This window comes from Lonchura striata, chromosome 2, assembly GCF_046129695.1.
Source record: "Lonchura striata isolate bLonStr1 chromosome 2, bLonStr1.mat, whole genome shotgun sequence".
Classification (NCBI taxonomy): domain Eukaryota; kingdom Metazoa; phylum Chordata; class Aves; order Passeriformes; family Estrildidae; genus Lonchura; species Lonchura striata.
The window spans coordinates 4,218,291-4,246,252 of NC_134604.1; the positions used below are offsets into that span (position 1 = coordinate 4,218,291).

The 27,962-nt window shown below is 40.1% G+C and overlaps 1 protein-coding gene and 1 long non-coding RNA gene across 2 annotated transcripts; one reads left to right on the top strand and one right to left on the bottom strand.

The window, feature by feature from the left end:
* Nucleotides 1-801, top strand: LOC110473116 (uncharacterized). The gene is made up of 2 exons (XR_002465821.3): nucleotides 1-132; nucleotides 319-801. It is a non-coding gene; the product is annotated as an uncharacterized LOC110473116 (long non-coding RNA).
* A 2,469-nt stretch (nucleotides 802-3,270) lies between these two features.
* PAXBP1 (PAX3 and PAX7 binding protein 1) lies at nucleotides 3,271-27,521 on the bottom strand. The gene is made up of 18 exons (XM_021535363.3): nucleotides 27,025-27,521; nucleotides 26,192-26,320; nucleotides 24,449-24,625; nucleotides 23,126-23,347; nucleotides 22,461-22,564; nucleotides 21,885-22,105; nucleotides 20,766-20,955; nucleotides 16,710-16,833; nucleotides 14,605-14,704; nucleotides 14,046-14,161; nucleotides 11,503-11,702; nucleotides 9,879-10,023; nucleotides 9,562-9,683; nucleotides 8,912-8,988; nucleotides 8,581-8,647; nucleotides 6,955-7,101; nucleotides 6,425-6,579; nucleotides 3,271-5,225 (listed from the first exon to the last, which is right to left on the bottom strand). The coding sequence occupies exons 1-18, from the start codon at nucleotides 27,455-27,457 to the stop codon at nucleotides 5,108-5,110; spliced, it is 2,847 nt and encodes a 948-aa protein (XP_021391038.1). The 5' UTR covers nucleotides 27,458-27,521; the 3' UTR covers nucleotides 3,271-5,107.
* Between the last annotated feature and the right edge of the window lie 441 nt (nucleotides 27,522-27,962).

Below are 27,962 nucleotides of genomic sequence, written 5' to 3' on the forward strand. Positions count from 1 at the left end.
TGCTTTTTGCCAGTACTGACAATTTCAATTTGGGATGTGCACACGTCATTGCTTCTGGAGGATCAGGACATTTATCTCTTTTGCAGCTACAGTGCTGCCATCATGTGGAGCTGAGCAACTGCAACGGGGAAGGTAAAAGACACCACAAGCTTCTTGTTGGGACACTGTTAGTGTGGGAGCAGTTCTTGAACTGTTTGGGATCTTGGGTCTGTAAGAGGGAAAGAATGGGAAGGTACATAGAGAAGGAAACTGAATAGTACCCGGGTGTGCACAGGCTGCAAATGGAAGCTGATGCCCAGCCCTTTCTTTTTGTTCTAGGACCTTACTCTGAGGGTTTTTGGAGATTACAAATTGGCGTATGGACTCACCAAACTGTAGGAGTATGAGACCCTACATACAGCCAGAAAGAAGAATGCATAGCCCATGTTTGTGGTGCACTGATAGGCAGTGAGGAGAAGGAGCAGTCCAGCAGTTCCTTCTTTACTGGAACATTTTTATGTGCAAGCTGCAGCTGTTTAATTTCCTGTGTCCACAGCACCTATCCCAAAATCCCAATTATGTCCTTTTGAGTCCTTGAAATACCTTCTCCTGAGGCAAGTTATGGCCAGGATGACCTAGGCCTCTGAGCCAGTCACAATGGGGTGATTCTGCCATTTGTTTGCAGTCAGACTCACTCAGCTTCCAGCATAATCCCTGTTGGATTCTGTCACCCCAGAAATCCCCAGATGGATTCTGCCCCTACGTATCTTGATGCCATCAGGGTACTTTGTGCACCAGCGTTAATTAAAGCCTTATATCTGATGCCAGGCCATCAGATTCACACACTCCAATAGATCAGATTGTCCCTTTCCTCCATCTGGCAGGAGACAGGGCCTCTCTAGTTCTCATCATGGTACTCACTGCTCAAGTCTTGTAAACATGAACTGGAATCCTTCAAGAGCATTGGAAGTAACAACCCTCCTATTGTGTCTGAGGACTTGCCCACAGGAAATGGGAAAAGCATTTATACCTGTGCTGCCAGGTGGGTTTTCCATCCCACTTCTTTGTGTGCTCTCTATAGTCATGCAGGTAAAACCACAGGTTATTCGTGGTGTGCACCCTCTCTCTCAAGCAGAAGATTCCTGCTTCCAACAGCAGACTCCAGGCCCTAGGGCTGGGGTGTGGGACACTTCTTTTAATCACTGGTAGTCCTCTTTAAATTGCTCCAGGTCCTTGGACAGTCTTCCCATGAACAAGACACAGGCCTGGGGAGGAGGGGGCAGAAAAAATATTTCTTACAGCTGGAGTTTGAAAACTACTCTTTGTTCTTTCCATGACAGCACTGCCAGCAATCTGTCATATGACACTGGCATGCTCTGTCAGAACAAACAGAGTTTGTGTACACTGGACTTCATCTGGATTTACAGGGGATTGCTCATCGTTTGAATCTTCATAGATTATCTCCAGCACCACTATTTCTCTCCAAGATACTGGGTACCTTGCTCCATGGTGTTCCACATGCCTCAATGCACTACTCAATCATCCGTGAGAGAATGCCTTTCCCTCACGCTTGACAGGAGCTGCCTTCAGAGCCTGAGAGTCTTTGTCCTCTTCCCGCTGCCCTTGTCAATGTTCACATCCCAGGAAAAGGATCCCAGTTGCTTGGCTTCACTACCATCCCATTCCATATCGTGGGCCAGGATATCCCAGCACTGGAGTAGCCAGGTCGCCAGGGGCTCACCTAAGTGGCAGCTGGAACCTTTTCCCACATCTTACAGCTCACCTGGGGCCATGGACCAGGGGATTTTCCCTGGCCCTGCCTCCTCCTCCTGTTCTGAGGGCCCTGCTTCGCCAGCCCTCACTAACTGAACTGATTTTGTCTTGGATTCCTTCTTCTGTGCAGGGTGTCTGCCCCCAGCACGGGCTGTTCCCTGGTTCAGCTGCAGCTGCCGTGGCCATGGCTCCTGTTGCTGCTCCCTCCTCCTCCCCTGAGGGTGCTGTCCACTGTCCTCTGGAGCTGACACAGCATCCTCCTTGCAAATCTTCTGTCACTTTATCAGACTCCTGTTCAGGGGTGAACTCCCAAACCACTGGAGCAGAGAATTTCCCAAAAGATTGGCCAGTTTTCTCACACATTCCATGCCACTCATGACCATTCCCCCTCGGGACAGGTGTCTGATTTGTCTTCTTGGAAATCCCTGTTCTGCCTCCAAACGTGACTAAACAGAGTGTGGACTGCACTGAGGCATAGCAGACATAGCAACAGGAACATGCTTTCCTTACCATCCAAAGGGAATTCAAAATTCTCAGAAGCTGTTGTAACAAGCCTGAAGGAGGAAAAGGGGGGAAAGGGAGAAAATCATCCTTCCCCCGTTCCCCCCACAGAGTGGGTATGGTTATTAATTGACTTCCAAAGGTAGTGCTGAAGTAAGGGCAGGAGAGCAGCACTGAATACACATCCCACAGTACCCTCATTGCCCTTGGTATCATCATGTCATAAACTCACATCCCACAGCACAGCAACAAAGAAATGCTGATCCTCATCCCCGCTCCATGAAAAGTCACCCTGAGGAGCACATACAGGAATATATGAACAGAGCCAAGGTTAGCCATGCCCACATGAACAGCCCAAGCACCACTGTGGCCAGTAGCTCTGGACCTAATACAGCAAATGCTGAGATCACATTTGTTTCCAACCCACTCTTTTGTGGGTTGTGCCCTCATTGTGCCTCACACTGAGACCCAAGTAAGGCTGTATTGGTGTAGGAATGGTACTTCCAGATTTACTGCTCTATAAACCACTTGCTCACTTCTCCCCCTCCCCAAGGCAGGAGATTTGGGGGACCATGGGTTGAGAAAGGAACAATTTCCTATAAAAGCCGAGATAAAAAACCAGTAACATCAACAGCATCATGTATAAAGGGAACTGTGACTGCTCCCTCAGCTCCAATTGACACTTACCTGTCACTCCCAGCCCTTGTCCAATGACCCTCTCCAGCTCTTAGAGGCTCCCTTCAGGTCCTCTTCAAGATACTGAAATCAGTAACATTTTTAGCAGAGAAAGATCAAATCTGTCACTATTAAATCATGCAACTACAACTGCAATACTATTTCAAATATCTAAACTATGATTTATGTTGGTACGTGAATTCCACTGTTAATGCTATTGTGCTCACTTGAGAAATTCAACTTTGAAACATTATTTTTTTCTGACATATTGGAATAGTCAACCAGAACCAGTACCCACATATTTTCCTTCACTCTCTTCCTAAAGGAACAAAGCTTACCAAGTTGTACTGCAACAACACCTTGACATATGAGTTTATTGAAGCAATTTTTAAAAGCACGTATTTCTGAGCGTGCTCCATCAATCCCAACTGTTCAAAAAAATAACTATCCAGTGTCCCAAGGAAGTGTCCATGTTACAAATGGTATGTGTTTAATATGCCCATTTAAATCACAAGCAGTAAGCATAAATATTATTCAGAATGCAGATTAATTGCTATAGCTCCCCTAAAAAAAAGCTGGGCACACATGGAAAATAGCTTTTAATCTAAAGCTATTACAGCACTCCACCTGCCTTGGACCCCAAGATCAAGTCACTAGTGCTCTCATGTATATCAACAGATTTTTGAAGTGGTTTTCACTTACATTTAAATTAAACTCCTTGGATTTTTTAGGACCATACTTAGATATTTAGTGGTGAGAGGAATGACGGATTTCTCTTTACAAACAAGCTGTGGGTCTGCTGGTAGATAAAACTAACACAGAGATAACAGAAACAATGGGAAGGATTCCACTGATTGATGAATGGAAAAAAAAGTATTTGCTTTTACAAATAAACTTTAGGTTTGCTGATAAACGAAATTGGGCATTGAAAGATTAAAGAAACAATGAGGAAAAACCCTAAATTCCATTAAGAATTAAAAATTTAAAGGGAGGGTTATACATTATTCCAGGAAGTCTGTACCTATCAAGTACCTCAGACAATGGGGAAAGTGAGAGGTAAATGTGCCCAGGAAATTAACATAAAAAGGAGGCTGCATCCTTCAAATATTTGAGAGACCCCAGGGGAATGCCCCATGGCCTCTCCCTTTATTTGAATAAAGTTACAGGACTCCTCTGTCTCCTTTTTGGACATAAACCTCTGATGTTTGTGGATTCATTTTCCTAACAGTGGGAAGTGTAACATTTTAATATCCACTATATAAATACTTTAAAGTTTCAAAATACCTTCATTTTGTTCCATATCTTCAGCCACTCTAACCTGAAGAAATAGGTTCCATGAATGACATTACAAAACAAAACCAAAAAACAAATCAAACAAAAAAACCAAACCCAACACCCTCCCCCTACAATCCTGACACAACTTAAGCAATTTAGAAAAGGAAGGAGGGTCCAGAATTCATTAGTCCTACAAAATGAAAGAAGTGCCACCATCTACACATGCATAATAATCATAAATTCTCAGTGTCTGCCTGTATATTAAAAAAAAAATACTTCACCATTTATCCAGATCTTCCTTTTGAAGGACGGTGGTAAGACTTCCATATTCTGAATGCAAATCACTTTTTAGTTACTCCACTTGGAGTGCACAGCTGCCTTTTAAAGGTCAGGGTCCACTTCAATGTGCCCATCAAATATTCACATATTTGAATGTTTTACCAGCCCTTTTGACCAATAATACGATCATTTTATTTTCAAAATAACTATTTTTAGCAAATGAAAAGCTTATTGCGACAGTACAACATCTGTATATCCAGTGTGAAAGCAACATGGTGGTATAAATATATGCATCATTGTATTACACAGAATCTATTATACACATTCCAGTTAACCATGGAACAATTAACAGGTGTAGATGACCACTGATTATGGGCACAAAGTATTTTTGTGAACAAGATTTTGAGAAATTTGAGGAAAAATCTTGTTTCTGGAAAGATGACAACCTTGGGATTCCATTTTTGTTTTCAGTGAAGTCAATGATTTTTATTTTTAAGGATGTATATAAGAATGCACTTTGTATTAAAACAAAGATCAATACTTTACAGTTTAAGAAACTTTACATATGTACATAAATTACACATCAGGAATGGTTTTAAAGCTCAAAATGAATGGTGGGAAAAGTCTATTTTCCTTCTATTAGAATCTTGAACTCTTTTACATTGTGATCATTTGCAACAGTAACAGCATGATCCAGAGCTCGGATACTTGCTAGAAGCTTCACAATCTGCTTGATGTGCTCCCTAAAAAAGAGGCAGCAGAAAACAATATAGAAACAGAACAATCAATGACATTAATTTTCCAACAGATGACTGCATTGTGGAGCCATATATTTCATATTCCTGTTGCAGATTTATTATACTTGCTTAATGAGTAATGGCAACAGATTTGTTAAATGCTGGGAAAAAACAAGACAGAAGATAGAAATCAAATTAGAACCTGCTATAAAAACAGGTTAATTGGATGTTTTTCTTCCAATAAAAATGTCTACCAAGTTATCATTTCACCTGGTGAAGAAGGCTCTTTCAAATTTAGAAACATACCAGCAAACAAGAGAGTTCAAAAACTTAAATAAACTTCAATCCCAAACTGTTACACTGAAACACAGGACTGTACCAAGACTGGAAGACTGTTCATTCCTGTGTTGTTGCTGCTCCCATAGCATGTCAGCTTACTTGGCCAGCAGGAACGTGTCTAATGCAAGCTTTTAATTAAGCTGATCATTGGATTCAAATAAAATTACTCTTGGATCTCAGGTGAAACAGGTTCATCTAGTTGGTTGTGTAAATAGCAAGAACTTTTGAACTGTTTACAAAAGACATTTTGCAATTTAGAAGCCACTATGCAGCAATCAGCAACAGGCTCAGAAGGTGAAACAGCCCAAACATGGTACTACAAAATTTGGCAGAATCATAGAATGCTTTGGGTAGGATGGTATCTTAAGGCTCATCACAGTCCAACTCTCTGCCATGGACAGGGACACATTCCAGCAGACCAGGCTGCTTAGAGCTCCATCCAACCTGGCACTGAGCATTTGCAGGGACAAGAAGCTTCTCTGGGCAACACGTGCCAGGGCCTCACCACCTTCACAGCCAAGATTCCTCCCCATGTCTAACACAAGCATCTCCTCCTTCAGGTTTCAAGCCACTCCCCCTCGTCCTGATTTTATATGAGTATATCTGCTCATATAAAAAGTGCTTCTCCCTGCTTTTTATAAAGAATCCAGGACACTAAGCAGTAGTCCAAAATATATTATCAGCGTTCAAGTATTTCCAGCAGTTGCTATTTTCAGACACCTTAAAAATATCCATTTCTAATGTGTGAATTCAAAGAAGTTTCCAGAGACACACAGCAGGATGGAGAGAGTTACCCATGTTCGCATGCATTGGCAAAATAAATCAAAACACAAGAACTGCAACTGTTTTCACTCAAAGTAAGTTACCTTGCATTTCTCTTCTCTACATCAGAGCAACCAATGCTGTTTCTGTAAATTGTATCAGCCAGGTGAACAAGGTATCTACAGAAGTTTTCTAGCTGAGAAATAGTCTTGTCTCCCGTTAGATTAGTGAACCACTGCTTAGGGAAGCAAGCAATTACCTATGAAAAATGGGAAAAAGGAAGTTAAACACAATGTAACAAATTTTTAAAAGCTAGGTAACATGTACAACTTGAGAAGTCTGCCTAGTGAGACTGCAGGAATAAGGCTCAACAGAGTGAAAAAATTAGAAAACTACCAAAAAACCCCACACTAAAATCCAAGCAGTAAAGCACTGAAACCCACAGTATGCCTAATCCAGGTAGCCAGAGAAGGTTCTTTCTTTAGTATGTATACTAAAAAGAAAAAAATCTATTTTTCACAGATTACAGCTTTTGAGGCATCAAAGCCAAGATTTCATAGGCAACGTCAAGTTTTAACTACATATTCCTTTCAGTTTAAATCCATTACTTTAAACATTGCTTGATTTTACTTACACTTTGAGCTTTCTTAATGCTGTCCTCTCCATACTCTGAGTTTTGAAAAGCCATAAGAATGTATCTATTTAGCAACCCATCTATGGACAGCTCCTGTAGAGTTTTGTTTGAAAGGATTCCATACCACTGGAGAAAGTTTCCCAATAACTAAAAATACAACACAGAGAAAATAACTATTCCAAAATGTACTGAAATCAGAGAGTTCATCAAACACATCAAACATTTTAAAATATTTTAAATGTTTTGCAAACCTATTCAGAATACAGTCTCCCTTGCTGCTGCCATTTGAACAGAAAATTCCAGAGAAGATTCCTGTTTATGTGATCATGGAGAGCAGTTTTTCAATCAACATCAGCCTCTACTTTCTGTTTTGCTGGGAGTTAATTTTTTTCACAGTCTTTTACTGGAAATAAACTATGACAGCCACAGCTTTGTGCTCCCACATTCCCCAAAAGTAGTATATTTTATTCTGACAAGCACAAGGATATAAAAAACCTGGGGTGAGTAAGCTAAGTGACCTCGCAACATTCGAGTTGAAATGATGGTGCTTCCTCTTGACAACCTTTTCAACTACCAAACCAATTAGGTTGGAAAAGACCTCTGAGATGAAGTCCACTCTTAGACCAAATACCACCTTGTCAACCTGACCAGAATATGGAGCGCCATGTCCATCTTCAAAAACACTTCCAGGGATGTGACACCAACACCTTGCCAGGTAGTCCATCCCCATGGTTAATTATCCTTTCTGTGACAAAATTCTTCTCGATGTCCATCCTGAAGCTCTCCTGGCAGAGCTGGAGGACATTTCCTCTCATCCTGTTGCTGCCTGTGAGCAGAGCCAGACCCCCTTGGCCACACTCCACTGTCAGGCAGCAATAAGGGGTCCCTGTCCTGTCTCCCCCCTTCTCCACCTCCTCTTTCCCAGCTCCCTCAGCTGCTCCTCACAAGACTTCCCCTCGAGAACCTTCCCAGCTCTGTTCCCTTCTCTGGACGTGCTCCAGCCCCTCAATGTCCTTCCTGAATTGAGAGGCCCAGAGCTGGACACAGCATTCAAGGTGCAGCCCCAGCAGTGCCCAGCACAGAGGGACAATCACTGCCCTGGTCCTTCAGGTCTCACCACTGCTGCCCTTGACCTTCTTGCTCACCTGGGCACACCTGGCTCGCTTCAGCTGCACCCCCAGGGGCCTTTCCAGCCACTCAGGCCCCAGTTCTGGGGTAACTGTGGACAAAATAGGGACCCAGCACTTCGCCTTGCTGACCCTCATCCCACTGGCCTCATCAATCCAGGGCCCTCTGCAGAGCCTTCCTGCCCTCCAGCAGATCAACAAATACAAGTTGGTGTAGTCCACAAATTTACTGAGGGTGCACTTGATCCCCCTCATCCAGATCATCAATAAGGATATAAAACAGGACTGGGCCCAAAAGTGAGCCCTGGGGGACACCACTAGTGACTGGACACACCATGAAGAGGGCACAGTGCGTTACCAAAGACTAAGAACACGGAGTTGGAGTTTCTGCAAGTGAAGTTGAAGCAGTTTCCATCTACTATTTTCTACAAATTTGAGAAGGATTTTATTGCTACACTGTCTTAGACCAAAGATTTACCCAACATATTTACTGACTTACCTTAACAGAGGACCAAAACTGACGTTGGAAAAACAAGTATGGACCAGAGTTCTTGTTTTCTAAGATGCTGGAAAGTAAGACATTTCTTTAATGAGCAACCAAGACCACACCTCTGTCTTGAATTTGCTGGCTTCTTCCTTCCAAGACACAGTTCATTTCCACAAATACTCCCTTTCATCCTTCTTGTCTCTGCTAAATGCTCCCAGAAGGATGACAAAAGATCTCCTGTACCCAGGCACTGAACCACACTGGGAAAAACCCCTCTTAACTATGGACAGAACACAGTGACTTGCTAAGAAAGGTCTAACACCATAGTGGAAAGTAAACTTACTTTTTTGGGTACAAGGGCATGAATACATCATCATCTAGTGTTCTCCTCATTCTTAGCAACAGGGCCTTTAAAAGCATCTGAAACAGGTAATTTTTTTTTTTAAATGTCCAATACACTGCTTAGAAGTTAAACACTCTGATTTTTAAAGCAACAAAGAACACTTGTAATCATAACAGTAAGCATACATACATACTTGAGCACACAAATAAATAGTCTTAAAGAAGTCTGTAATAATTAACAAAGCAGAAATTTTACACTTTCAATTACAACTTGAACTCCTATTACCACTTCCTGCATCCACAGAGGCAAGTAAAACAAACCAATTTCCAGGCAATACATTTGAAAAGGCTGCAAAGATCTAAAAAAGAAAAGTCCAAGTATTTGTAGCCAACCCTTACAGCAAAACTGGAGACCAGCAAGTCTTACTTCATCTGGTGTATCTTTTTATCTCTACTACCTATTCTAGGGAGGCTTCACTGAGTTTCTTCTTTTAATTTATCACCATACTTTACTCCCCACAATAAGGCTGCAGAGCACCAAATAATTTCAAAATTATTTTTCTTGCTGTATTTCCCAATATAAGGTATTAAAAATGTATTCAAATTCCTTAACTTATGCAACATATTTAAGAAAAAAATCCAATAACTTACTTGTGTGTTTTTGTTTTCTGCATTCACCACTGAGGGATATCCATCTATTAGTTTCTGTACAATTGCTACCATTCTTGATGTCTGTGTGGTAGAAAAGGGATCCCAGATATTTTCAGAAATTACTGTAAGAGATTAAAGAATTAGTCCACTTTACATATATTCAAATACAGTAGTTATTATACAAATACAGTATTCTATACTCAAATACAGTATTATATACTCAAATTCATACAGTTATTTACAAAACAGTAAAATCTGAAAGCACAAACAAGCATCAGACTCCACGACCCCCTCCCTCCCATTTTTTAAGCCTGTACCTGTTAATTTAGGAAGAACAACTCTCTCTACAATGGTAGGCAACAGTGAAATATCAGCATCATCCTTCACCTGCTCCTGCTCTTCACAGCCATAAAACAGCAATGACTCAAACCACAACATTGTCTCAAAATCTCGACACTTGCCCTAAGAAAAAAGGAACTGGGGTTAGATTCCTAAACAAAGATTTGAAGTCAACACATAGAAGAAGTATTATGCATGCAAGTATGATACAAAAACAGCTTAAAAACACTCTGCCAAATGAACCAATTCATTCTACCAGCATAGCCACTAGATGTAATGGAAAGAGAAAATGGCTGAAGCAAGACTGATTTTTTAGCAGTTGTTGCCCCACAGATTTTAACTCCTACTTACACCTAAACCAAACAAAAGCCTACAGATTAGAGTACAAGTTGGAACTACAGCTCAGCTGTGCTGCATTTTAAAATTATGCCTTCTGGATTTCAAACTCCTTTTTATGAGCACCTTGCAATTTTTCTACCTCAACAAAATGCTTACTAGGATCAGTAACAGAGAGTAGTGAATACAATTAAGACTTTATAATTCTCTACCATGTCTCCAATTAACATCAGCTTTGTTTTGTCAACCTGAAAACTCAGAAAAATAGCATGGGGGAAGAGAGAATGCACAGAAAATGTTTTAAATTTAATGATGGAATCTTTCTTAGATTTTTCCTTGCTTGATTAATGAAGTCAGACATCAAATTAATAAAACTATTTAATATTACAAAATTATTTAAATTATTATATTAATTATTATTAACACTCTGAACTTCCCCTGAAAGGAAGTCATGCCTCCCCCTCCTCTGCACTTGGAGAAGAGGTGATAAAAAAATCCCTTCTGCAGATATTCTCTTGGTAGGTTAAGGGGAAAAAAAAAAAAAAAACAACACTTCTAAAAAAGAACAAAGGAGGAACAGAGAGGGAGTCAAAAGCTACCTGAGCTGTTTGTCCTGGTGGCATCTCCTGAAATACATATCCAGGCTGGACAACGAATGTGTGCCAGGGATACTGGGCTGCCACAGTGCTGTCCTGCTTCTCCCATGTTCCCTACATAATAACTGGGCAGTGAGTACTATGAGAAAGACTTGGAAATTGCCAGCCAGAATTCTACAGGGTATGGAGGTGTAGGTGAGAGACAGATACATAACCTGGAGACGCAGGTTGTAATTCCACGTAAGAACAAACTTCTTAGTTCCACTTCTGATGAAACAGCATTATCTAGAGGCACAATTTTCTCTGAAGTATTTTAAAGACTAAATGTATTTGCACAGAACCATACAATGGTTTGTGTTGGAAGGGACCTTAAAGATCACCTAGTTCCAACCCACTACCATGGGCAGTTGCAGATTTTTTGGTCTATACCACTTCCTGAGAAGGATCTGGTAATGTGCCAAAATTTAACTCTGGCTTGCTGGGAACATAAAGTATCAATTAGTCCAGGCACTCCCCTGAAAAGCTTTGCCAAGACAGGTGCCCATCTGAAACTTCATCCCTAGAACACACCTTCAGGAGAAGCACACACAAAGGTGCAATTTACTTTGCTCAAGTGTGAAAGAACCACCCTGTAGCAGCTAAGACAGAAGCTGCTTGCAGAAGAGCTTACCTCCAAAGGAGTCCAGGTAAGCAGCTGAAGTCTGATTAAAGGGTTAAACAGCTTTGGTAAACACAGGCCAATATAAGCATCCTTATAAGAAGCAAAGTACTTGGAGCGCCAAGCTTCAAACTGTGACTTAATGCAATCAATCGAGTAAAAACTTTCCAAAACATCTTCAAAAACTTTGCTGGATTCTTTCAATATACGATCTAGCAGGGGAGAAAAGGAACAAAAAGTTAATCACCTACTCCCTGTAATGCCTCTTTCAAGACATTCTTTGATGCTCACTGGCATAAGCTAACTCCCACAAACAAAACCAAACAAAAAACCCCCATCACCTTCAGAAGCTCTGTTACTCCTGCCTCAAGCACACAAAGCCATAAAAACAGGAGCATGAGTACTGTCCAATAGTCTGGCTTATCACAGGTCTTACTTTAAACATTCCATGGAAGGATTTTCAGTTACCAGATGGAATTAGGATTGGTAATGTACTGGACTGTATTCAGAGTGGATCGAACTTCAAAGCTGGCCTTGCTTTGCACGGCAGTTTCAAACAGCTCATCTCCAGGCCCCTTCCAACCCACATTATTCCACATCTTTGATAATCCAAATGCAAATATAGGAGGGCATTTCAGATAAGCCAACTGAACTGGCAGTTCAGACAGGGTGGGTCCTGGCAGACACCATGCTAAAATACTGCCCAGAACATGCACTTTTTTTTTTTTTGTATTTATAGTACCAGTATTCTATGCAGTCCAGACCTTTTCTCTATATATTATTTTCCCTTCATGTTTTCTACTTCTCAGGGTTAGTTTCATTTTAATCAGCCATATTTACTGCAGCCACACTTGTAAATGTCTGGTTACAGTAGTAACCTGTACACAATGAACACCACTAGTACACGCAGCAGGCAGAGACAGGGCTGAGAGAACAGGAGATTATGTCATATAACCACACTTTTCATACTGTGATTAAAAAAAACCACTATATATAAAGTTATTAGGTCCAAAGTTCACTCCCCTGTTCTACTGCTGTTTCTGGACTAACATGAGAGCTTCAAACAATAGTAAAAAAGCTTTACAAACATTCTTTCTGCCTATTCAGAAACTGAAGAAATTTCTACAAAAGGCTTTTACACATATAAATTGCCAAGCTACCAAGTGCAATTCAGCCCCATTGAATCTAGATAATTTAATTTAACAAAGTTCATTACAGCACCTAACAACCCTGAACAGCTGTTCTGTTTATCCAAGACCCCTCCCTGTACACAGAAAATCAATGCAATCATAAAATTGCAGCAAATTAGCTAGCAACTAAAGATGTGGAAACTGTCTGCACTTCCAAAGGACCCAACAGACAGACAGTTCATCTAATTGCTTTTCTAATATGTTCATACTTTGGGTCTCCACAACCACCTACATCAATGACTTTGCTATTACTTTCTCTGTGGGAAATAACCTCTTTCCCACCCTATCACTTGATTTCATGGTCCCCAGCTATCATATGTGAAAAGTTGATATTGTTCTACTTGGAGAGACCAAAACCATTCAATCTCTCCTCAAATGCAACACGAGTAATTCTGTGTATGCAATCCTGGTCTCCTCCCTCTTCACTTCTAACTTGATTCTCTTTTAATCAGAGCAAATGCTAATTGTACCACAAGATTTTTCTGCAGTGTTTGCATACAATATTGTTTTCTGTAATTTGCAAACTTCACCAGGCTGCAATAAGACTATACAAAACTTTTATCATTGCATTTCTAGAAGCTTATTCACAACTCCACTAAATACTTGCCATGAACCAAAAAAAAAAGACTTCTAAAGCACTGATGTTTTCAGAATTTCCCAAGTATGACAAACACGTATTTCAATAATGATAAACAATATTTTACAAATTGGAAGTCTTACTGACAGTCCAAAAGCTTACTGCCTGCAAAAGCATATTAGAATTAAATAAAAAGAACCTCACTAAGGATAGGTTTATTCAGTCAGCTGCAAGACACACAACAGGTGTCTAACAGAGACTATTCTGGTAACATTGATGATCCAGAAATCAAAAATTCCTGAAGTCCTTCCAAAATGTGGTGAAATATATAAAGAGGGCTGCAACTGGATCCTGACAAGTATTTGGTATGTTGTTACATAAGAGGATTGGGATTGTTCAGCCTGGAGAATAGGCTTCAGAGTAACTTACCTGTGGCCTTAGAGTACCTGAAGGGAGTCTGCAGGATGGAGAGGGACTATTTACAAGGGCCTGGAGTGACAGGACAAGGGAGAATGGCTTCCCACTGACAAAGGGCAGGGTTAGACAGGATACTGGGAAAAATTTCTTCCTCTGTGAGGGCAGTAAGGCCCTAGCACATGCCCAGAGAAGCTATGACTGCTCCATGCCTGGAAGTGTTCAAGGCCAGCTTGGATGGGGCTTGCAGCAATCTCATCTAGTGAAAGGTGTTTCTGACCATAGCAGGGGAGTGGAACTGGCTGTGATTTAAAGTCCCTTCCAACCCAGCCCACGCTGTGACTCTGTGATAAACCTTGGGTAGCTTTTCTAACCTCTCTCCAAGTTGAAGTTTGTGATATCTGTTGAAGTTTCCTCGTCATCGCTGGAAAGGCCTTCAAGGTGATCTGCCATCTTCCCAGTTTGCTCTCTGGCTTGTCTGCGGCGAGCTCTGAAAGGAGCAGCAGTACAAAGCAGCTATAGTGAAGCAAGAGAAACCAGCTGTTTTCCCCACCTATACAATGCATATGCCCACTTAGGCTTGTCCTTTTAGTTCTAGGGAAGCCAAGCAGAAAAGAACTTCTACTATGCCATGACCTCATTGTTGCTGCCTCAAACAATGGAAAGAAACAAAACCAGCAGAGACCATATAGATATGGAATGTATCTACTACGCTTTCTTTTAGTGATTTTAAATCAGGATCATGGAATGTTTCGTATATTTGCACAATAAGCTGGGATATATAAGAATATCCCTGCCCAGCATACCAGCTCAAGTGTTTTCTTCCCTTTGCAAGGAAGAAGCAAATATTACCACTCATTGTAGTACATCACACAGTTATATCCTGCAGGCAGGCAAAGACTCCTAGAGGAGAAAAGAAATCTCATTCTCTACCTTCTAGCCTCTCTTTCTGCAGTCCGACGCTTGACTTGCTCTTGATAGATCACTCTGTCTCGCCCAAAAGAATCAAGATTTGGAGCCATCAGTGCTTTATCTGTAAAATTACATCAATGAAAATTAAAATGCTTATTTATGATTCTATAAATGTGCTATAGGCAGTTTCATAAGAGCCTTTTACCCACTTTTAAACTAAGTGTAATTTGAAATAGAAAGTCAAAGTATCAAAAAAGAAAAAAAAAACCACAATGCCCCCCAGAAGCCTGAATTCACGACGTGTAGAGGTTAAAACAGAAAGCAGTGGACTTTGGGAAAATTTCCACCTAAATGCCAAGTAGTTTTCACTGTACTTCACTCTTATCCCTCTCACAACACTGCCAAACTACACAGAAGTCAACAGTTTTAACAGAAATAGCTTAAATGAAATGTCCAAGAAAAAAGTGCTCCTTACATAAACACAATCACCACATAATTTTTAAGAAGAAAATTAGCAAAAAAAAAAAAAAAAAAAAAAAGGCAGACAAGAGTGACTGGGGTAAGAATAGATGTTATTTCAGAGTTCTAGTCACAGTGATTCTAAGTTCATATGCTTTAGATTACCTAAAGTTTAAAACACATGAAAATCTACAGAAAGATAAACCATCTTCCCTCATTTTTTCAAGCTCTGCTTATCTATGTTCCTGGCTATAGACAACAACACAGCTAGAACAGCAGACAGCAGGCAGGAGTGTTTCCAGTTCCTCCCTTCCAGGTACATTTCAACAGTAGACTGAATGCAAGCCACTGCTCAAGTCCATCCATTAAAGTATAAACATTACCATTTAAACAACACCCTATTCAAAGTCCAAGAATAAATTTATATGTTCTGACAAAAGTCTATTTACAAATTCATTGTTTAAAGTATTAATGCCAATCTATGTCAATATTCCAATTTAATACCTGAACTAAGAGCCTTGTCTAAACTTCCAGATACTAAGTCAGATCTCTCTGTAAAACCCAACCTCAGCAATGAGAACTATTCCCATTCTATTATTAAACAACATTATAAAAAAATCCATTCTAAGCTTCTTTTAGAAAATAGGTTTCTAGTTCTCAAAACAGCATTTTCATGATAAAACTGCAAGGCTATGTGATGCCTGGAACTCCACATAATAGTCCTAAAAAGAATATGTATGCTAACCACTCTATAAAGGAATGACCAACTCTGAATCCTAACATTTCATCATCTTGGTAAATTCTAGCTAATGGTACTAACAAGATTTCACCTCTGACAACTGCAGTAGAACAGGGAAATGGCATTAATTATAGAATTTTACATCAACAACAGGACAGAAAGCCATTTTTAAAAATGGGAAGCTCTCTGAAGCATAAAGAAGACTCCTATTAATAGGATATTTCATCCAATGATTTAATACGCTGAATAAAACCTCATCCAAGAAACATGTATTTCCATCCAAATTAACATTTACGCTTTTGTAGAGTTTTACATACTGAAGAGTAATCACCCTAAGAAACCTCCTTAGTGAGAATCCCCCATCCACAAATTCACAGTAAGCAGGCATTTTAACTGGCTATTCTTAGACTGTATTTCATACAAGGTCACTGTATTAGTCTGATTAGTCTTCCAGGTCTTTAATTTACCAGTTAAGTTTCTGAAATCAAATGCTTATACTGGCTACAAAACAGAACATTAGACAGAAGTCTAGCCCAGTGCTTCGTGGCTTTATACAGTTAACTGTACATGTTAAATGACATAGATTCAGGAAGGTTAAAAGAAATTTTTTAAAAGTCCTGATATAAGAAAATGGGGAGTCACATGCTACCACTACTCTCACAGCCACTATGCACACATTTTTAGTGCTAGGAAGGAGAAAATATAGTTAAGAGAAACAGAAAGAAGAGATAAAGTCAGAGTTATAGTGGTTTCAAGTTTAAAACAAAACAGATTAGAGAACTTTCATCTAAACTTGCTTCTACTCATCTCAAGAGTAAGAATAAACTTTAATAGGACAGTCATACATTAAACATTTACATTTCAATTAAGTCATATTAAGTAAACAAGGTTGTTTAATGAATAATAAAAACCTTCAAGATGGACTGACTTGAATGGCTTGAAAACTCCGAAGATTCATCTTTAATATCATCTTGTCGTCTTTGGACAAGGCGGGAAGCTCGCTGTTTGTACAGCTGGTGCATTGCAGATTCAAGTTCATTAATCAGAGGCACCTGTAAAAATACAACACACCACGTAATACCCGGATCCTGAGCTGCTCAATTCTGGGGTCCCAGTCTATTCCGGAGCAAAATGTGTGCTCCCAGCAGCACAAAGTCCTGCCTTTGACTCATCTGTATCATTTGCACCAGGAAATAGTTCAATAGTGTGGAAAATGCATACATTTAACACTGGCAGCTTTCAATCAGAACAAAAGCATTCTGAAAGCAACTTCCATGGCTTGAATGAGTCTACAGAGCCAGACATCCTATTAAGAGTGTGAAATATTTTTTCCAGTATTCTTGCTTTCCCTGCCAAGTATGTTACATGTTATGTAAAGGTCTGCAATTCTCAGATGTCAAATGTTTCCTCTCTATCTCTAAACAAGAATGCAGAAGTATTTTACACTTCAGTGAGAAAATCACCTGACTGTATGCAGTGAAAAACACACCCATCAATCCAATCTACTGAAGCCAGCAGCTATTGTTTTGTGTCCTCTAACTCTTAATAACATATGCTGAAATATTATTACTGAAATGAAAAACCCTGCATAAGGGTGTTATGCCAACAGGTAATTCAAATCAGTCAAACACTCCTCTAGTTTATTACTAAAATTAAAATAGTACAATTTGTGCAAGTTATGCATTAAGTATAACCTTGAATTAATCAGGTACGTCACGTCAGACCTGCCACTTTTTTTCTTTCTTTAATGAACTATTTTGGTAGCATCTCTAATAAAAATAGATGATATTATGACAGCCAGGAATTTCCTGACATTAAATAGCAGACCAGAAGTTTTCACAATCTCTTAATTTGGAAAGGCAAGTCCTTTTGGTATGAACACTTAAGCCATGTCCTCCTTACCTCTGAGACGTATGCTTACTCCACAGTCTTCCAGCCTTTTATATTTCATTGCTGCCTACCATCCAGGATTATGTTTTTGTTTTTTTCAAAACAAAAGATAAAATCAGAAATTGTTTCCTGAAGTATTTTAGAATGTGACTCAGCAACTATTAAAGAACCTCCTTCAGTAAAATGTAAAATTCCAAGTTCATAGCTACAGAGCCATTTCAGCTCACTGAGACTGATATACACATCAGAGAAGAAAAAGGTTTTAGCTTTGTAGGATAAACAGGGCTCCAGGGATTAAAATGAAAGCAGCTCTGTACCAACTCAAAATATGCACACCTTTCTTATGGAGAAAAGAGTAGAGAGAAAGACAAGGAGGGAATAATCTTCCAAGAGCTGGAAGCTGGAATTTAAGACAGGTTTGAAAACAGAAATAATAGTTAAAAATACTAGCTTTACTGCAGTTCACCATGCTTCTTCTCTTAAGCATGTAGAGGAAATGCTAAGATTGAAAAGTTAAATGAAAAATTTTCAACGCATCCCTAGTGGTTCTTTCTGTAATTTTCTCAGGATTAAAAAAGAAACCTAGTGATGTATTCAGATATATGAATCCACTCAAAATATTTCCCATTCAGAATACAAGATACTTGGAAGGCCTAATTCTTCTCTAATTGATACTGTGGTTAATGAGTGGCTGACAATTTTATTGACTACTATGAAGTTATAGGCCTCATTCCCAGTTTTGTTTAGTCAGTACCTTAAATTCAGTGTTTTCAAGGGGATTTTTTATTCACTTTCCTTGTAAACAGTGGAAGAGGAAAAGCAGAAAGTTCTCTAAACATTTAGATCACAAGGATAATTCTGATACACAGAGCATGTTTTGGTAATTCACTTTTTCAGGTAAAGTAACAGTTCATCTACTTCTCCTGTCAAAGGCATGCCCAGAACAATTCAATCTTTCTATATCCACTGTACTTTCCTATACTCAAAATGTAAAGATGCCATTGTGATTCGCCAGCCTTCTCAGAAAGCATAATTTTGACAGTAATTATTTCTGAAGGAAGTTATGCAACCATCTTCCATTCTATTGTTTTTCTTATTTATTGGGGAAAAAAGGTATTACACAGGATTTGACCTCTCTAGTACTTGTTTCTAAAATCTGTGTAATAGCTGTCTTCTCATACTCTGCTGAGCCTTAAGACTGGGCAAAGTGATCCTAACATTAAGAATATCTTCAAAATATCGTATTTCAGTATATGTTTTCATATATATATGTATGTATGTGTATGTATATACACATAGAGTATTATTATTATACATATACATGTCCTCATGTATATTATAATAACCACATATATTATTATAAATAATAGCAACACTTTAAATAAAAGCACTCAGGGCCACTGGTTCTACAGAAAAGCTGAAGGTAATTTATCTCTACACTCAAAAGATTAAAACAATTTACCATCCTACTGTATTTCATTTAAATAAAAGCTGATACTGATTTTATTATTTGACTTTGTCCCCTTTCAACACCTCCTTTTTAGAAAACTTTTCAGTATCCTTTGGGCTACTGAATTTGCTGGTACTTTTGCCATGCTGAAAGCACTGAATTCCAAACCACATTACTTGGCCAAACAACATCAAAATAAATTAAATGCTCCTGTTACACTGACCACATCACCTGCTGCTTTTGCAGCTCACTTAACATACAAGTACAGCAGCAGCCTCCACCTGAAACCAGCAAAACTCTGTGAATGCCTCTAAGAAGCCTGAGATGATAAAAATCACATCTTAAAAATATTTGAAAAAGACAGCTTATGCTAAAAAGGAGAACCTCCAGACATGGTTTACAGTCATCACAAAATTTACCAAAAGGTATTTAGAAACCAAACACTGAATAGAGACACAAATATTCAACTTGATTTCTGAAATACAAATTTATCTCAGAGTAAAAATGTAAAATCTTTTCTTGAATAGGAAATCAGCCATCTGGGGAACCAGCACTGCCAGCGCTGCTTATGAAAGTACCTTTATTAATCTTCAACAGCTAATGCTAACACCAACTCAGGAACATGGCTTCTTAAGTGAACAATCAATTGCAACTAGTTAGTTACACTAATCAATCAGCTGGGTGAACCGATTGTCCCACACTTCCTGGGTTTGCTCATGAAACAGTTACTCTTCACTTTTACAGGATGAAGACTGGACTCTCCCAGTTCCACTAACAGACGAGAATTAATAACTAACCCATCAGCACCCAAAATGCTTCTCCATTCCTCTCTCATGCCTAACAGGCTAGGCAAGCAGTAGCTTAAAACTACTCAATTATTCTGACAAGATATTAAGAAATTATTATACAATTGTATTCAAGTCGGAAGACAATGAAAAAATAGCCAATATACTACTAACTGAATTCTACAGCTTCTGTGTGTGCCTACTACATGTGTATATATATAGCTATATATTCAAGAGTTCCTATTATATTTACAACAAAGTAAGCAATCAAAGCATAACCTAAGAGAAAAGACTAAGTTTTTGGCTTAGAGATACATAAAAGTATCACACTACACGAAAGAAATATATTTTTAAGTGTGGGTGTCTTTGAACAGCTATGCTAGTTTTAAAACTTCTCTCCTTCAGACTCCAGAGCAATACCAAGAAACATCTGTCAGGAGGAAGTTTATAATAACACAGAAAATACAAGCCTCTGTTATTGTGTACATCAAGCACTCCAGAAAGTAGCAGTGTTGTAATTCAGCCCTTATTTTTGCTAACCTGATGTCAAACACAAGTAAAAAGGAGTTCTGAGTAAAGTTGAAACACCAAAGTATCTACGAAAATCCTGAAGACATAAAATCTGTACGTTTTTAGACAATCTAAAGTCGGTGAGCTGGGAGGAGAGATTTCTGATAACGAGCTTAGCATGATATAAAGCTCTTTTCAACCCTCAAACAACCAAACCTTTAGAAGAATATGCTCTCAAAGGATTTTTTTCAAAAACAGAGGGAGATGTGCTGCTTGGCATGTAATACGAGACCTTTTTTTTTTTTTTTTTTTTTTTTTGGTAAAGAGACAAATGTTTTTGCATCCTTACCTTTTCACTGAAACACTCAAGCAAGTCTTGGACATACCCTCGCATTTCTTGCAAAAACTTATACCGTTCACCAATACCCCCAGAAGACCCTTCTAATCTTTCAATTGCCTTGGTAGAGTCCTCTTGGCTTTGCTGGTGTTTCTCATATTGCTGCCGATTAGCTTTGTGCATTTCTTTCATAGAGTCCAACCTGAAGGGCAATGGATAAATAGTAAATTTACATCCAAAAGTCTGTCTATTTCAGACCATTGAGACATCAAACAGACAGTACAGTGCAAGTACTGAGCCTACATACAGGAAATTTTGCAAAGAAATTCTTGACTGTTGATTTGTCACCTTCTCCCCTCTCTTCGTGAACCACAGGCTAAGGATCAACACTCATTTGCTAGACTGTGCTGTAATGCATGGCACTGGCCACTCCTACAAACTTCTACAGGAGCTGACAGCACACAGAATAGTGCAAGGCTGCCCCTAATGAAAAGCTGGCAGAACAGGTTGGGGGTGGACACGAACTACAGCTTATACAAAGCATTTTTTTAACTCTACTAACTTGATTCACTGTCAAAGGCTGCAACACTACAAGGGGCATACAAACCAATTTCGAAGACACGTAAAGTGCAAGCTGTCCATTACATACGATTTCTCACTGCAATTGTGTTGCTCATTCCATACCTTCTGCATACCTGACAAGCAGATTACAGTATACACTGTAAATCCCTGTATACACTAAAAATTAAATTCTTTATCTACTGAAGGGGAAATCTCTGATTCACAGTTTAAAGGAAAGCAGCTTGATAAGCTAAACACCTCACTGGCCTTTCATTTCTTCACTATAAGACTGTGCAGTGTCCAGAAGATGGAACTCAGACCTCTCTTCAACAAGATTAATGGCCTCATATTTAAAGTTTCACTTCCAGAGAAGCAATCCAAGGAGATTTTCGAACAAAGTGTCAATGTCATCTTCACTTTGAGCCTTTTTGTTTGCCTTTTTTTTTTAATGGATGTACCAGTCAGTTTCCAGCGATGAAACTCTGTGTTTGCTCACCGAGACTAAAAGACACCTGAGGAACAGAAACCTAGGGGACAGGTCTTTAAGTCTAAAAAGATGGTCTGTCCTACCTGTCTTTAAGCTGTTTCTTTACCAAATCAATAGTAACAGGAGTCATCTCATTACTGGGAGTTTTGAAAGGAACTGTATTATCTGTTTTTTGAGACTTGGTTTCCGATGATCCATACGCAGCATAGGTGTATGGAATGCCATATGATGAACCATAAGACAGTGTCTGGTAAGTGTTCTGGTAGTAAACATTATTCACTTCTGCAGGCTGACTTGGTTGAACCTAGTGGCAGAGGAAATGCAATTGTACTATATCAGGCTTTAAAGAAAGGGGAAACTTTTTCACACATTTCAAATCAAAGTGAAAAATGTAAGCAGATACAGTTAGAAAATGTAATTATCAAGGGGATTTAAGCATCCAATATCTAAGAAACAAATACCCTCAAGAAGGTAAACGGACAAATTCTTAGTATCATTACCATTCTAAATACTTATACTATTTCTTTTTAAAAAACATCAGAATTTACAGACTTAATTTCTCAAATGAAACAGCCTTCTGTAAACTACTCAGGTTTGTAAAGGATTTAGGCAATACTTGCAGAAACAAATCAAAAAAGAGTGCACAATTATAAACATGCCTGGGGTATGTTGATTCCTTTTCGTATCTGCTCTTGCTCCCACCTACTGAGTTCTTCATCTTGCTCCCCTGCCACTAGTGCTTCATCATCGCTTCCCTCAATACCTTCATACAAGTAAGAAAAAGAAGATAATGCATTCATAATTGTAAGGGCCACAGATTCAAAAACCTGAAACCATGCCTCAGTGAGAACATCTCAGAGTATCTTCCTTAACTCTTCATGAGGAATTAAGGACACTGGCCTGTGAATTATTAGCACAGGGGTTCCACTTGAAAGATCCAATGGGAAATTTTGCAATTCACTGCTGGTGAAATCCTCTAATTTCTAACTCATTTTCCAAAAGGTTATTTTACCTGCTAGCCAGCAAGAAGGTTTCTATATCAAATGTTTTTCTTTTCACAATTGTATACTCCCTAAAAACAGAGTACAGGAAAAACAAGAATTGATCCTAGTTTAAGTTTCTATTACAGTCAGCAGTGTGCACAGGAACATAGTTTTGTGCTCAAAATTTTACAAGCATATACCATTATGTAGTAATTTTCCTCAGAAATGTTATGCAACTCCAGATTGTTTGAAAAACATGTTGTTTAAAAATGCTGAATGGGAGCATTTGCAGTGAAAACAGTGTGAACATTTATCAGCTGACCTTCCAAAAAAGGGTTTACCTATTTCCTCAGCAATCTTTTGCCTTTGGGATTTTTCCTTCACTGTAAAAACTATCCTCCTCTTCTCGTCATCATCTTCATCATCACTGGCATCATTTTCATCTTCTCGAACAAGGCGGCTTTTACCTGGTTCAGAGTCAACGGGGGTAAAGTCTCCAAGTTCACGAGCCATTTGACGCTTTTTCCTAGCGGCATGAATAAAAGCAGCATCTGGAATTTCTCCTAGAGACAAATATGTGCACAGTTAAACAACCACTGCAACCAAAACAGGTGTTACAATTTCTTACTGCTCATCTCTGTCACTGTATCAAACCATCTCTGCACACAGGAAAAAAAAAAAAAAAAAAAAAAGCAGGAGAGGAAGCAAATCCATATTCACAGAAAACATTTGCAAACAACTTAGATGCTAAACATGTCAACTTTCTGACCAGAAACCCTCAAAGTCAGGATCGTCACAGATAGTCTGGTTCTACTTCCAGCAGCTCATGTCATAAGATCAGAAGCCTAGTGCTCTTATGTTAAATATTCCTAAGGAAGAGGAAGTCCTTGAACAGGAGCTGACCATTGCAAAGGGAGGAAAAGAATTACTGTGTCATTTCCCATCCCAATATTGCTCCCAGCTCTTCTTATTTTGGGGGAATAAAAAGCATCAACCATTTCAATAGACAATAATCAGTCAGAGATTAATAGGACACAAAATCAGACACAGTTAATGTACAAAAAATTGTATAATCAAGGGGAAACATGAAAAAACATCAGACCTAATTGAAAACTCTACCATCTACAGCACAAAACTTAACGCAACTTACATACAAAATATAAACCAACTGTGGACCCAGGACACCCATCTGGTATTTGAAGAGCAAACTACCATAATTAGCAAACTAGTTTCAAAAATATTTTCTCAGAGTGATTTCTCTGGACTCAGGGCCTGACTAGAACCTCAGTATACAAAACAGGATAGGAAAACATTTCAGATACCTTGCAGACCCATAACTGAAATATTCCAATTAAAGAAGAAATTTTAACTGAAAGCAGTTAAATCTCATGTGAAGTCACCTATTCCAAATCTAGATTTTCCTGCAATTTGTCATCTACCTGAGAGATGAATTCCTGCTTCTAACGTCAGGATTAAGCATTCCGTAGCAAAACATTTTCTCCCGTAAGATTTGTAAAACTGAACACCTTCAGAAAATAGCAATTGCCTGAACTTTCAGATTTTAAATTGCTGGAAACTATTTCCTAATCTCTCACACACATTAGTCTGCTATAAACATCAGCTAAATCACTTGTTAAGTTATCAGACATACTACAAAAACCAACCTGGGCGGAGAACATTCAGTGATGACAGAGCACTTGAAAAAGCACCACCAGCTTTTGGTTTTTCTTCTTCCTTCTCACTTTCAACTTCCATTTCTTCTTCACCATGCTCACTGTTTGCAGTCCCATCTTCTTGGCCTATATCCTTATTCTGTCCTATCTTTTCTAGTGGTGCTTCAACTGATAAGACAGCAAAGTCCATGTTTTACTCCTTTTATAAAGATCACTCAGAAGTATTTTTTTAAAGATATAACAACCAAAAGTGAAAATCAAATGAAAATGTTAAATAATAATTTTATTGTTTGAGATCTAGGAAAATACACTTTCTTAATTGTGATTAAATCACTGACATCTTCTCAAAATAAAATGTGACAAGGCAGGCCCCACCAACCACTAAACATTCTTCATATTGTCAAGTATTAAGAAAGTGGGGGAACTCAAGCTTGTGCAAGCTTGTCAAAATCTCTTTCAATGAGAAAGCACTGCCTGTGTTACACCAAGTATTTCCACAAGAAATGACTGATTTGAAAAGAACCATTCATTTTCCTCTTGGCTACACCCTACATTAGGTGGGTAACATACAGATACAGGCAGCAAGTATAATAATGTGTAAAAAAATGCACATTAAACCCAGCTACCCAAACCAAGCTGCACATATCTGAGGTTTCAGACTCAAGCACTTGTTTATAGAATCCAGGCTGCTCTTTCAGTAGCAGTCTTTAAGTCTTTGAACTATAGCCACATGAATTAGGGAGAGCGAAACAAACATGGCCCACACAGACACGTGCAAAATGTAGTATTTTAAGCATCATTGTGACAGAAGCAAGAATCCAGGTTTTCACAGATGACCTGAATACTAGCCATAGAAATGATAATTTCTGGTTTTGCTCATGTCCCACACCACTGCATAGGCAATTTAAAGATTCTAATAAGAAAGAATATGTGGGTTTTCTAAATGCAAACAAAATATTTAAAAATAATTAATTCAATTTAAAAAGGGTATTTCCTGCATGGGACCATGTTCAACACCCAAGTGCTTCTCTAGATCATTGCAATCTTTAGATCATAAGCCTCCCAGCTCATGCTCATATCATTACATAATTTATGTAAAAACTTAAGTGGAAAAGGAAGCACTACACTTTACCAATGAGCTTCCCAAAAACCAACAGTAAAATGAAATTGAAGTCCCGGGCTCTATTTCAACCTCTCAAGGACTGTACATTGTAAACAGATCCTTTTGCTCCAACACTTTGAGTCTATCATCTTAATCAAGTATACTCAAAGGTCCAAGCCCTGAAACAGGTAGCTGTTTAACAATTAACTTAAAAACAAAGACCATCACTCTGCTCGCCCCAAAAATCTTCCTTTTTGAAGAAAATGCATTATAAGGACACATCTTGTCAGACAAGCACCATTTTCAAATGAATGGAATTCCTTCCCAATTCAATAAGCAATTCATCTGTCATAAACACAGCTGCAATTCAGAATACTGATGTCTACTGACAACCATCTAACAGAGCTGAGAAGTTCCATCCTTCTATGTTAACTTCTACATGAGAACCAAAGAACTTCCTACCAATGTAGAACAGCATTCCTAAGGCTCAAGTAACACCTTTCATCTGTGCCTTACTTCAGCTCTAAATGTGAAATTCTCTAAAAGACTAACAATTCATTTTGAAAACAATAAATTAAATTACAGTACTTGATCTTTTCCACTACAGAAGTTACTATTAGTTTTGCAATTACCATCTGTTGGAGAATTGACCTCTGTTCTAACTTTTGATTTTTCAAGATCTTCTTTGTATTCCTTCTTCAACTGTTTTACAATCTTTTTGCTGTAACTTGATTTCTTCACTTTGAAAACTTCTTCCGTTTCTTTAAAAGAGAAATTGGATAACATTACATGAGATCTGTCAAGCATACTTATTTATTTAATCTTTAAATTTTGTACCTGGAACCTCACAAATGCCATTAAAAAACCATTAATGGATGCCATTGTAGGGTTCTTTCACAGTCTCTAGTGAAAGTCTAATTTTACACCTTCTATAAAGATTTCAAATCACAACTCTTAGAAACCAAGTTTCAGTGATTTCAAGATAATTCCTTCTAAGACAACTCAAAACTGTGAACTGTTCGTACAACAGGCAGTGAGTCCGAGGTGACATGTGAACACCAGCCAGATTAAAACCACCTCGACAGAAAGCCACGGCACCGATGCTCCTCAGCTAACACCGATGGCTCCAGGGGGAGGCTACAGGCTGCACGAACCTGGGGCATCCCAGGCGCAGCAAACGCAGCACAAGCGATGCACCAGCAACACAGCAGCATCTGAACCCCTCCACCACAGCTAACCCCGCTGGAAGCATGCTGGCCCCGCAGGGGACGGGGGAGGCCCGTGCTCTCAGTCCCCTGGGCGGCCTGGGGCGATGTGGGATCACATAAGACGGGGCGAACCCTGACTGCCCTAAAAAACAAATACGGATCCTGCTCGCTCGGAAGGCCTGGAGAGGCCCAGCGCAGGCTGGGCAGCTCCGCTTCTCTTTCACGACCCAAAAGCCAGGCAACCATCTCTGCCTCACCCTCCTCCTCGTCCTGGAAGCTGAGCAGGCTGGCCCTCGGCACCTCTTTGTTCTCCCGCGAGCGCTTCTTCTCCTTGGGGCGCCCGGCAGCCGGCAGCCCATTGCCCTGCTGCGGCGGCGGGCGCAGGGCAGCGGGCGCTGCCAGAGCCCCCAGCCCCGCTCGGTCGCCTCCCATCAAGCCCAGCCCCAAGCCGAGAGCCGCCCCGTAGCTGGCGGCGCAGGCGAAAGCCGCGGGGCTGCCGGGCAGGGCGAGGGGCACGCAGCCGGCGGGCAGCGGCAGGAGCCCGGCGCCCGGCGGCGCGGAGGCCTCGCTGGGCCCTTCCCCCGCCGCCGCGGCCGCCGGCTCCTGAGGCGGCTCCTCGTCGCGCTCCTCATCCTCCTCCTCCGAGTCGTTCCGCTTGCGCACGTTCACCCTCCGCGCCTTGCGGAACATGCCGCCAGCACCCCCCGGCCGCCCCGCCAGGCCCCGGCGCCGCCCGCCCCGCGCTGCGGCCCCGGCCCAGGCCCGGCCCCGCCAGCATGGCCGCGCCGCCGCAGCGCCCCCTGCCGCCCGCTCCGCCAGCGGCGGGCCGGGGAGCGGCACGGCGCCTGCGCGGCGGCAGCGCGCCCGGCCCGCCCCCGCTGCCTCCCCTCACGGCCGGCGCCATCTTGTGCCGGCAGCGGGGCGGGGGGAGGGCGGCGGGAGCGTGAGGTGGCTTACGTGACAAACGACAACCACTTGGTTTTTAAAATATTAAAAGTTTAATAATAATAAAATGGTTATAAAAATAGTAATACAATTAGAGTAATAAAGTTTACAGTTAAGACAATTGCAAGACAATAAACAGCAAAGAATTACGGACATCCGGATGCTCTCGGACACTAAGCCACAAAAAGCATTCCTTGTGAACAAAGGAATAACCTTAAAAACAATAGCCTGATGCATATTCATATATCCT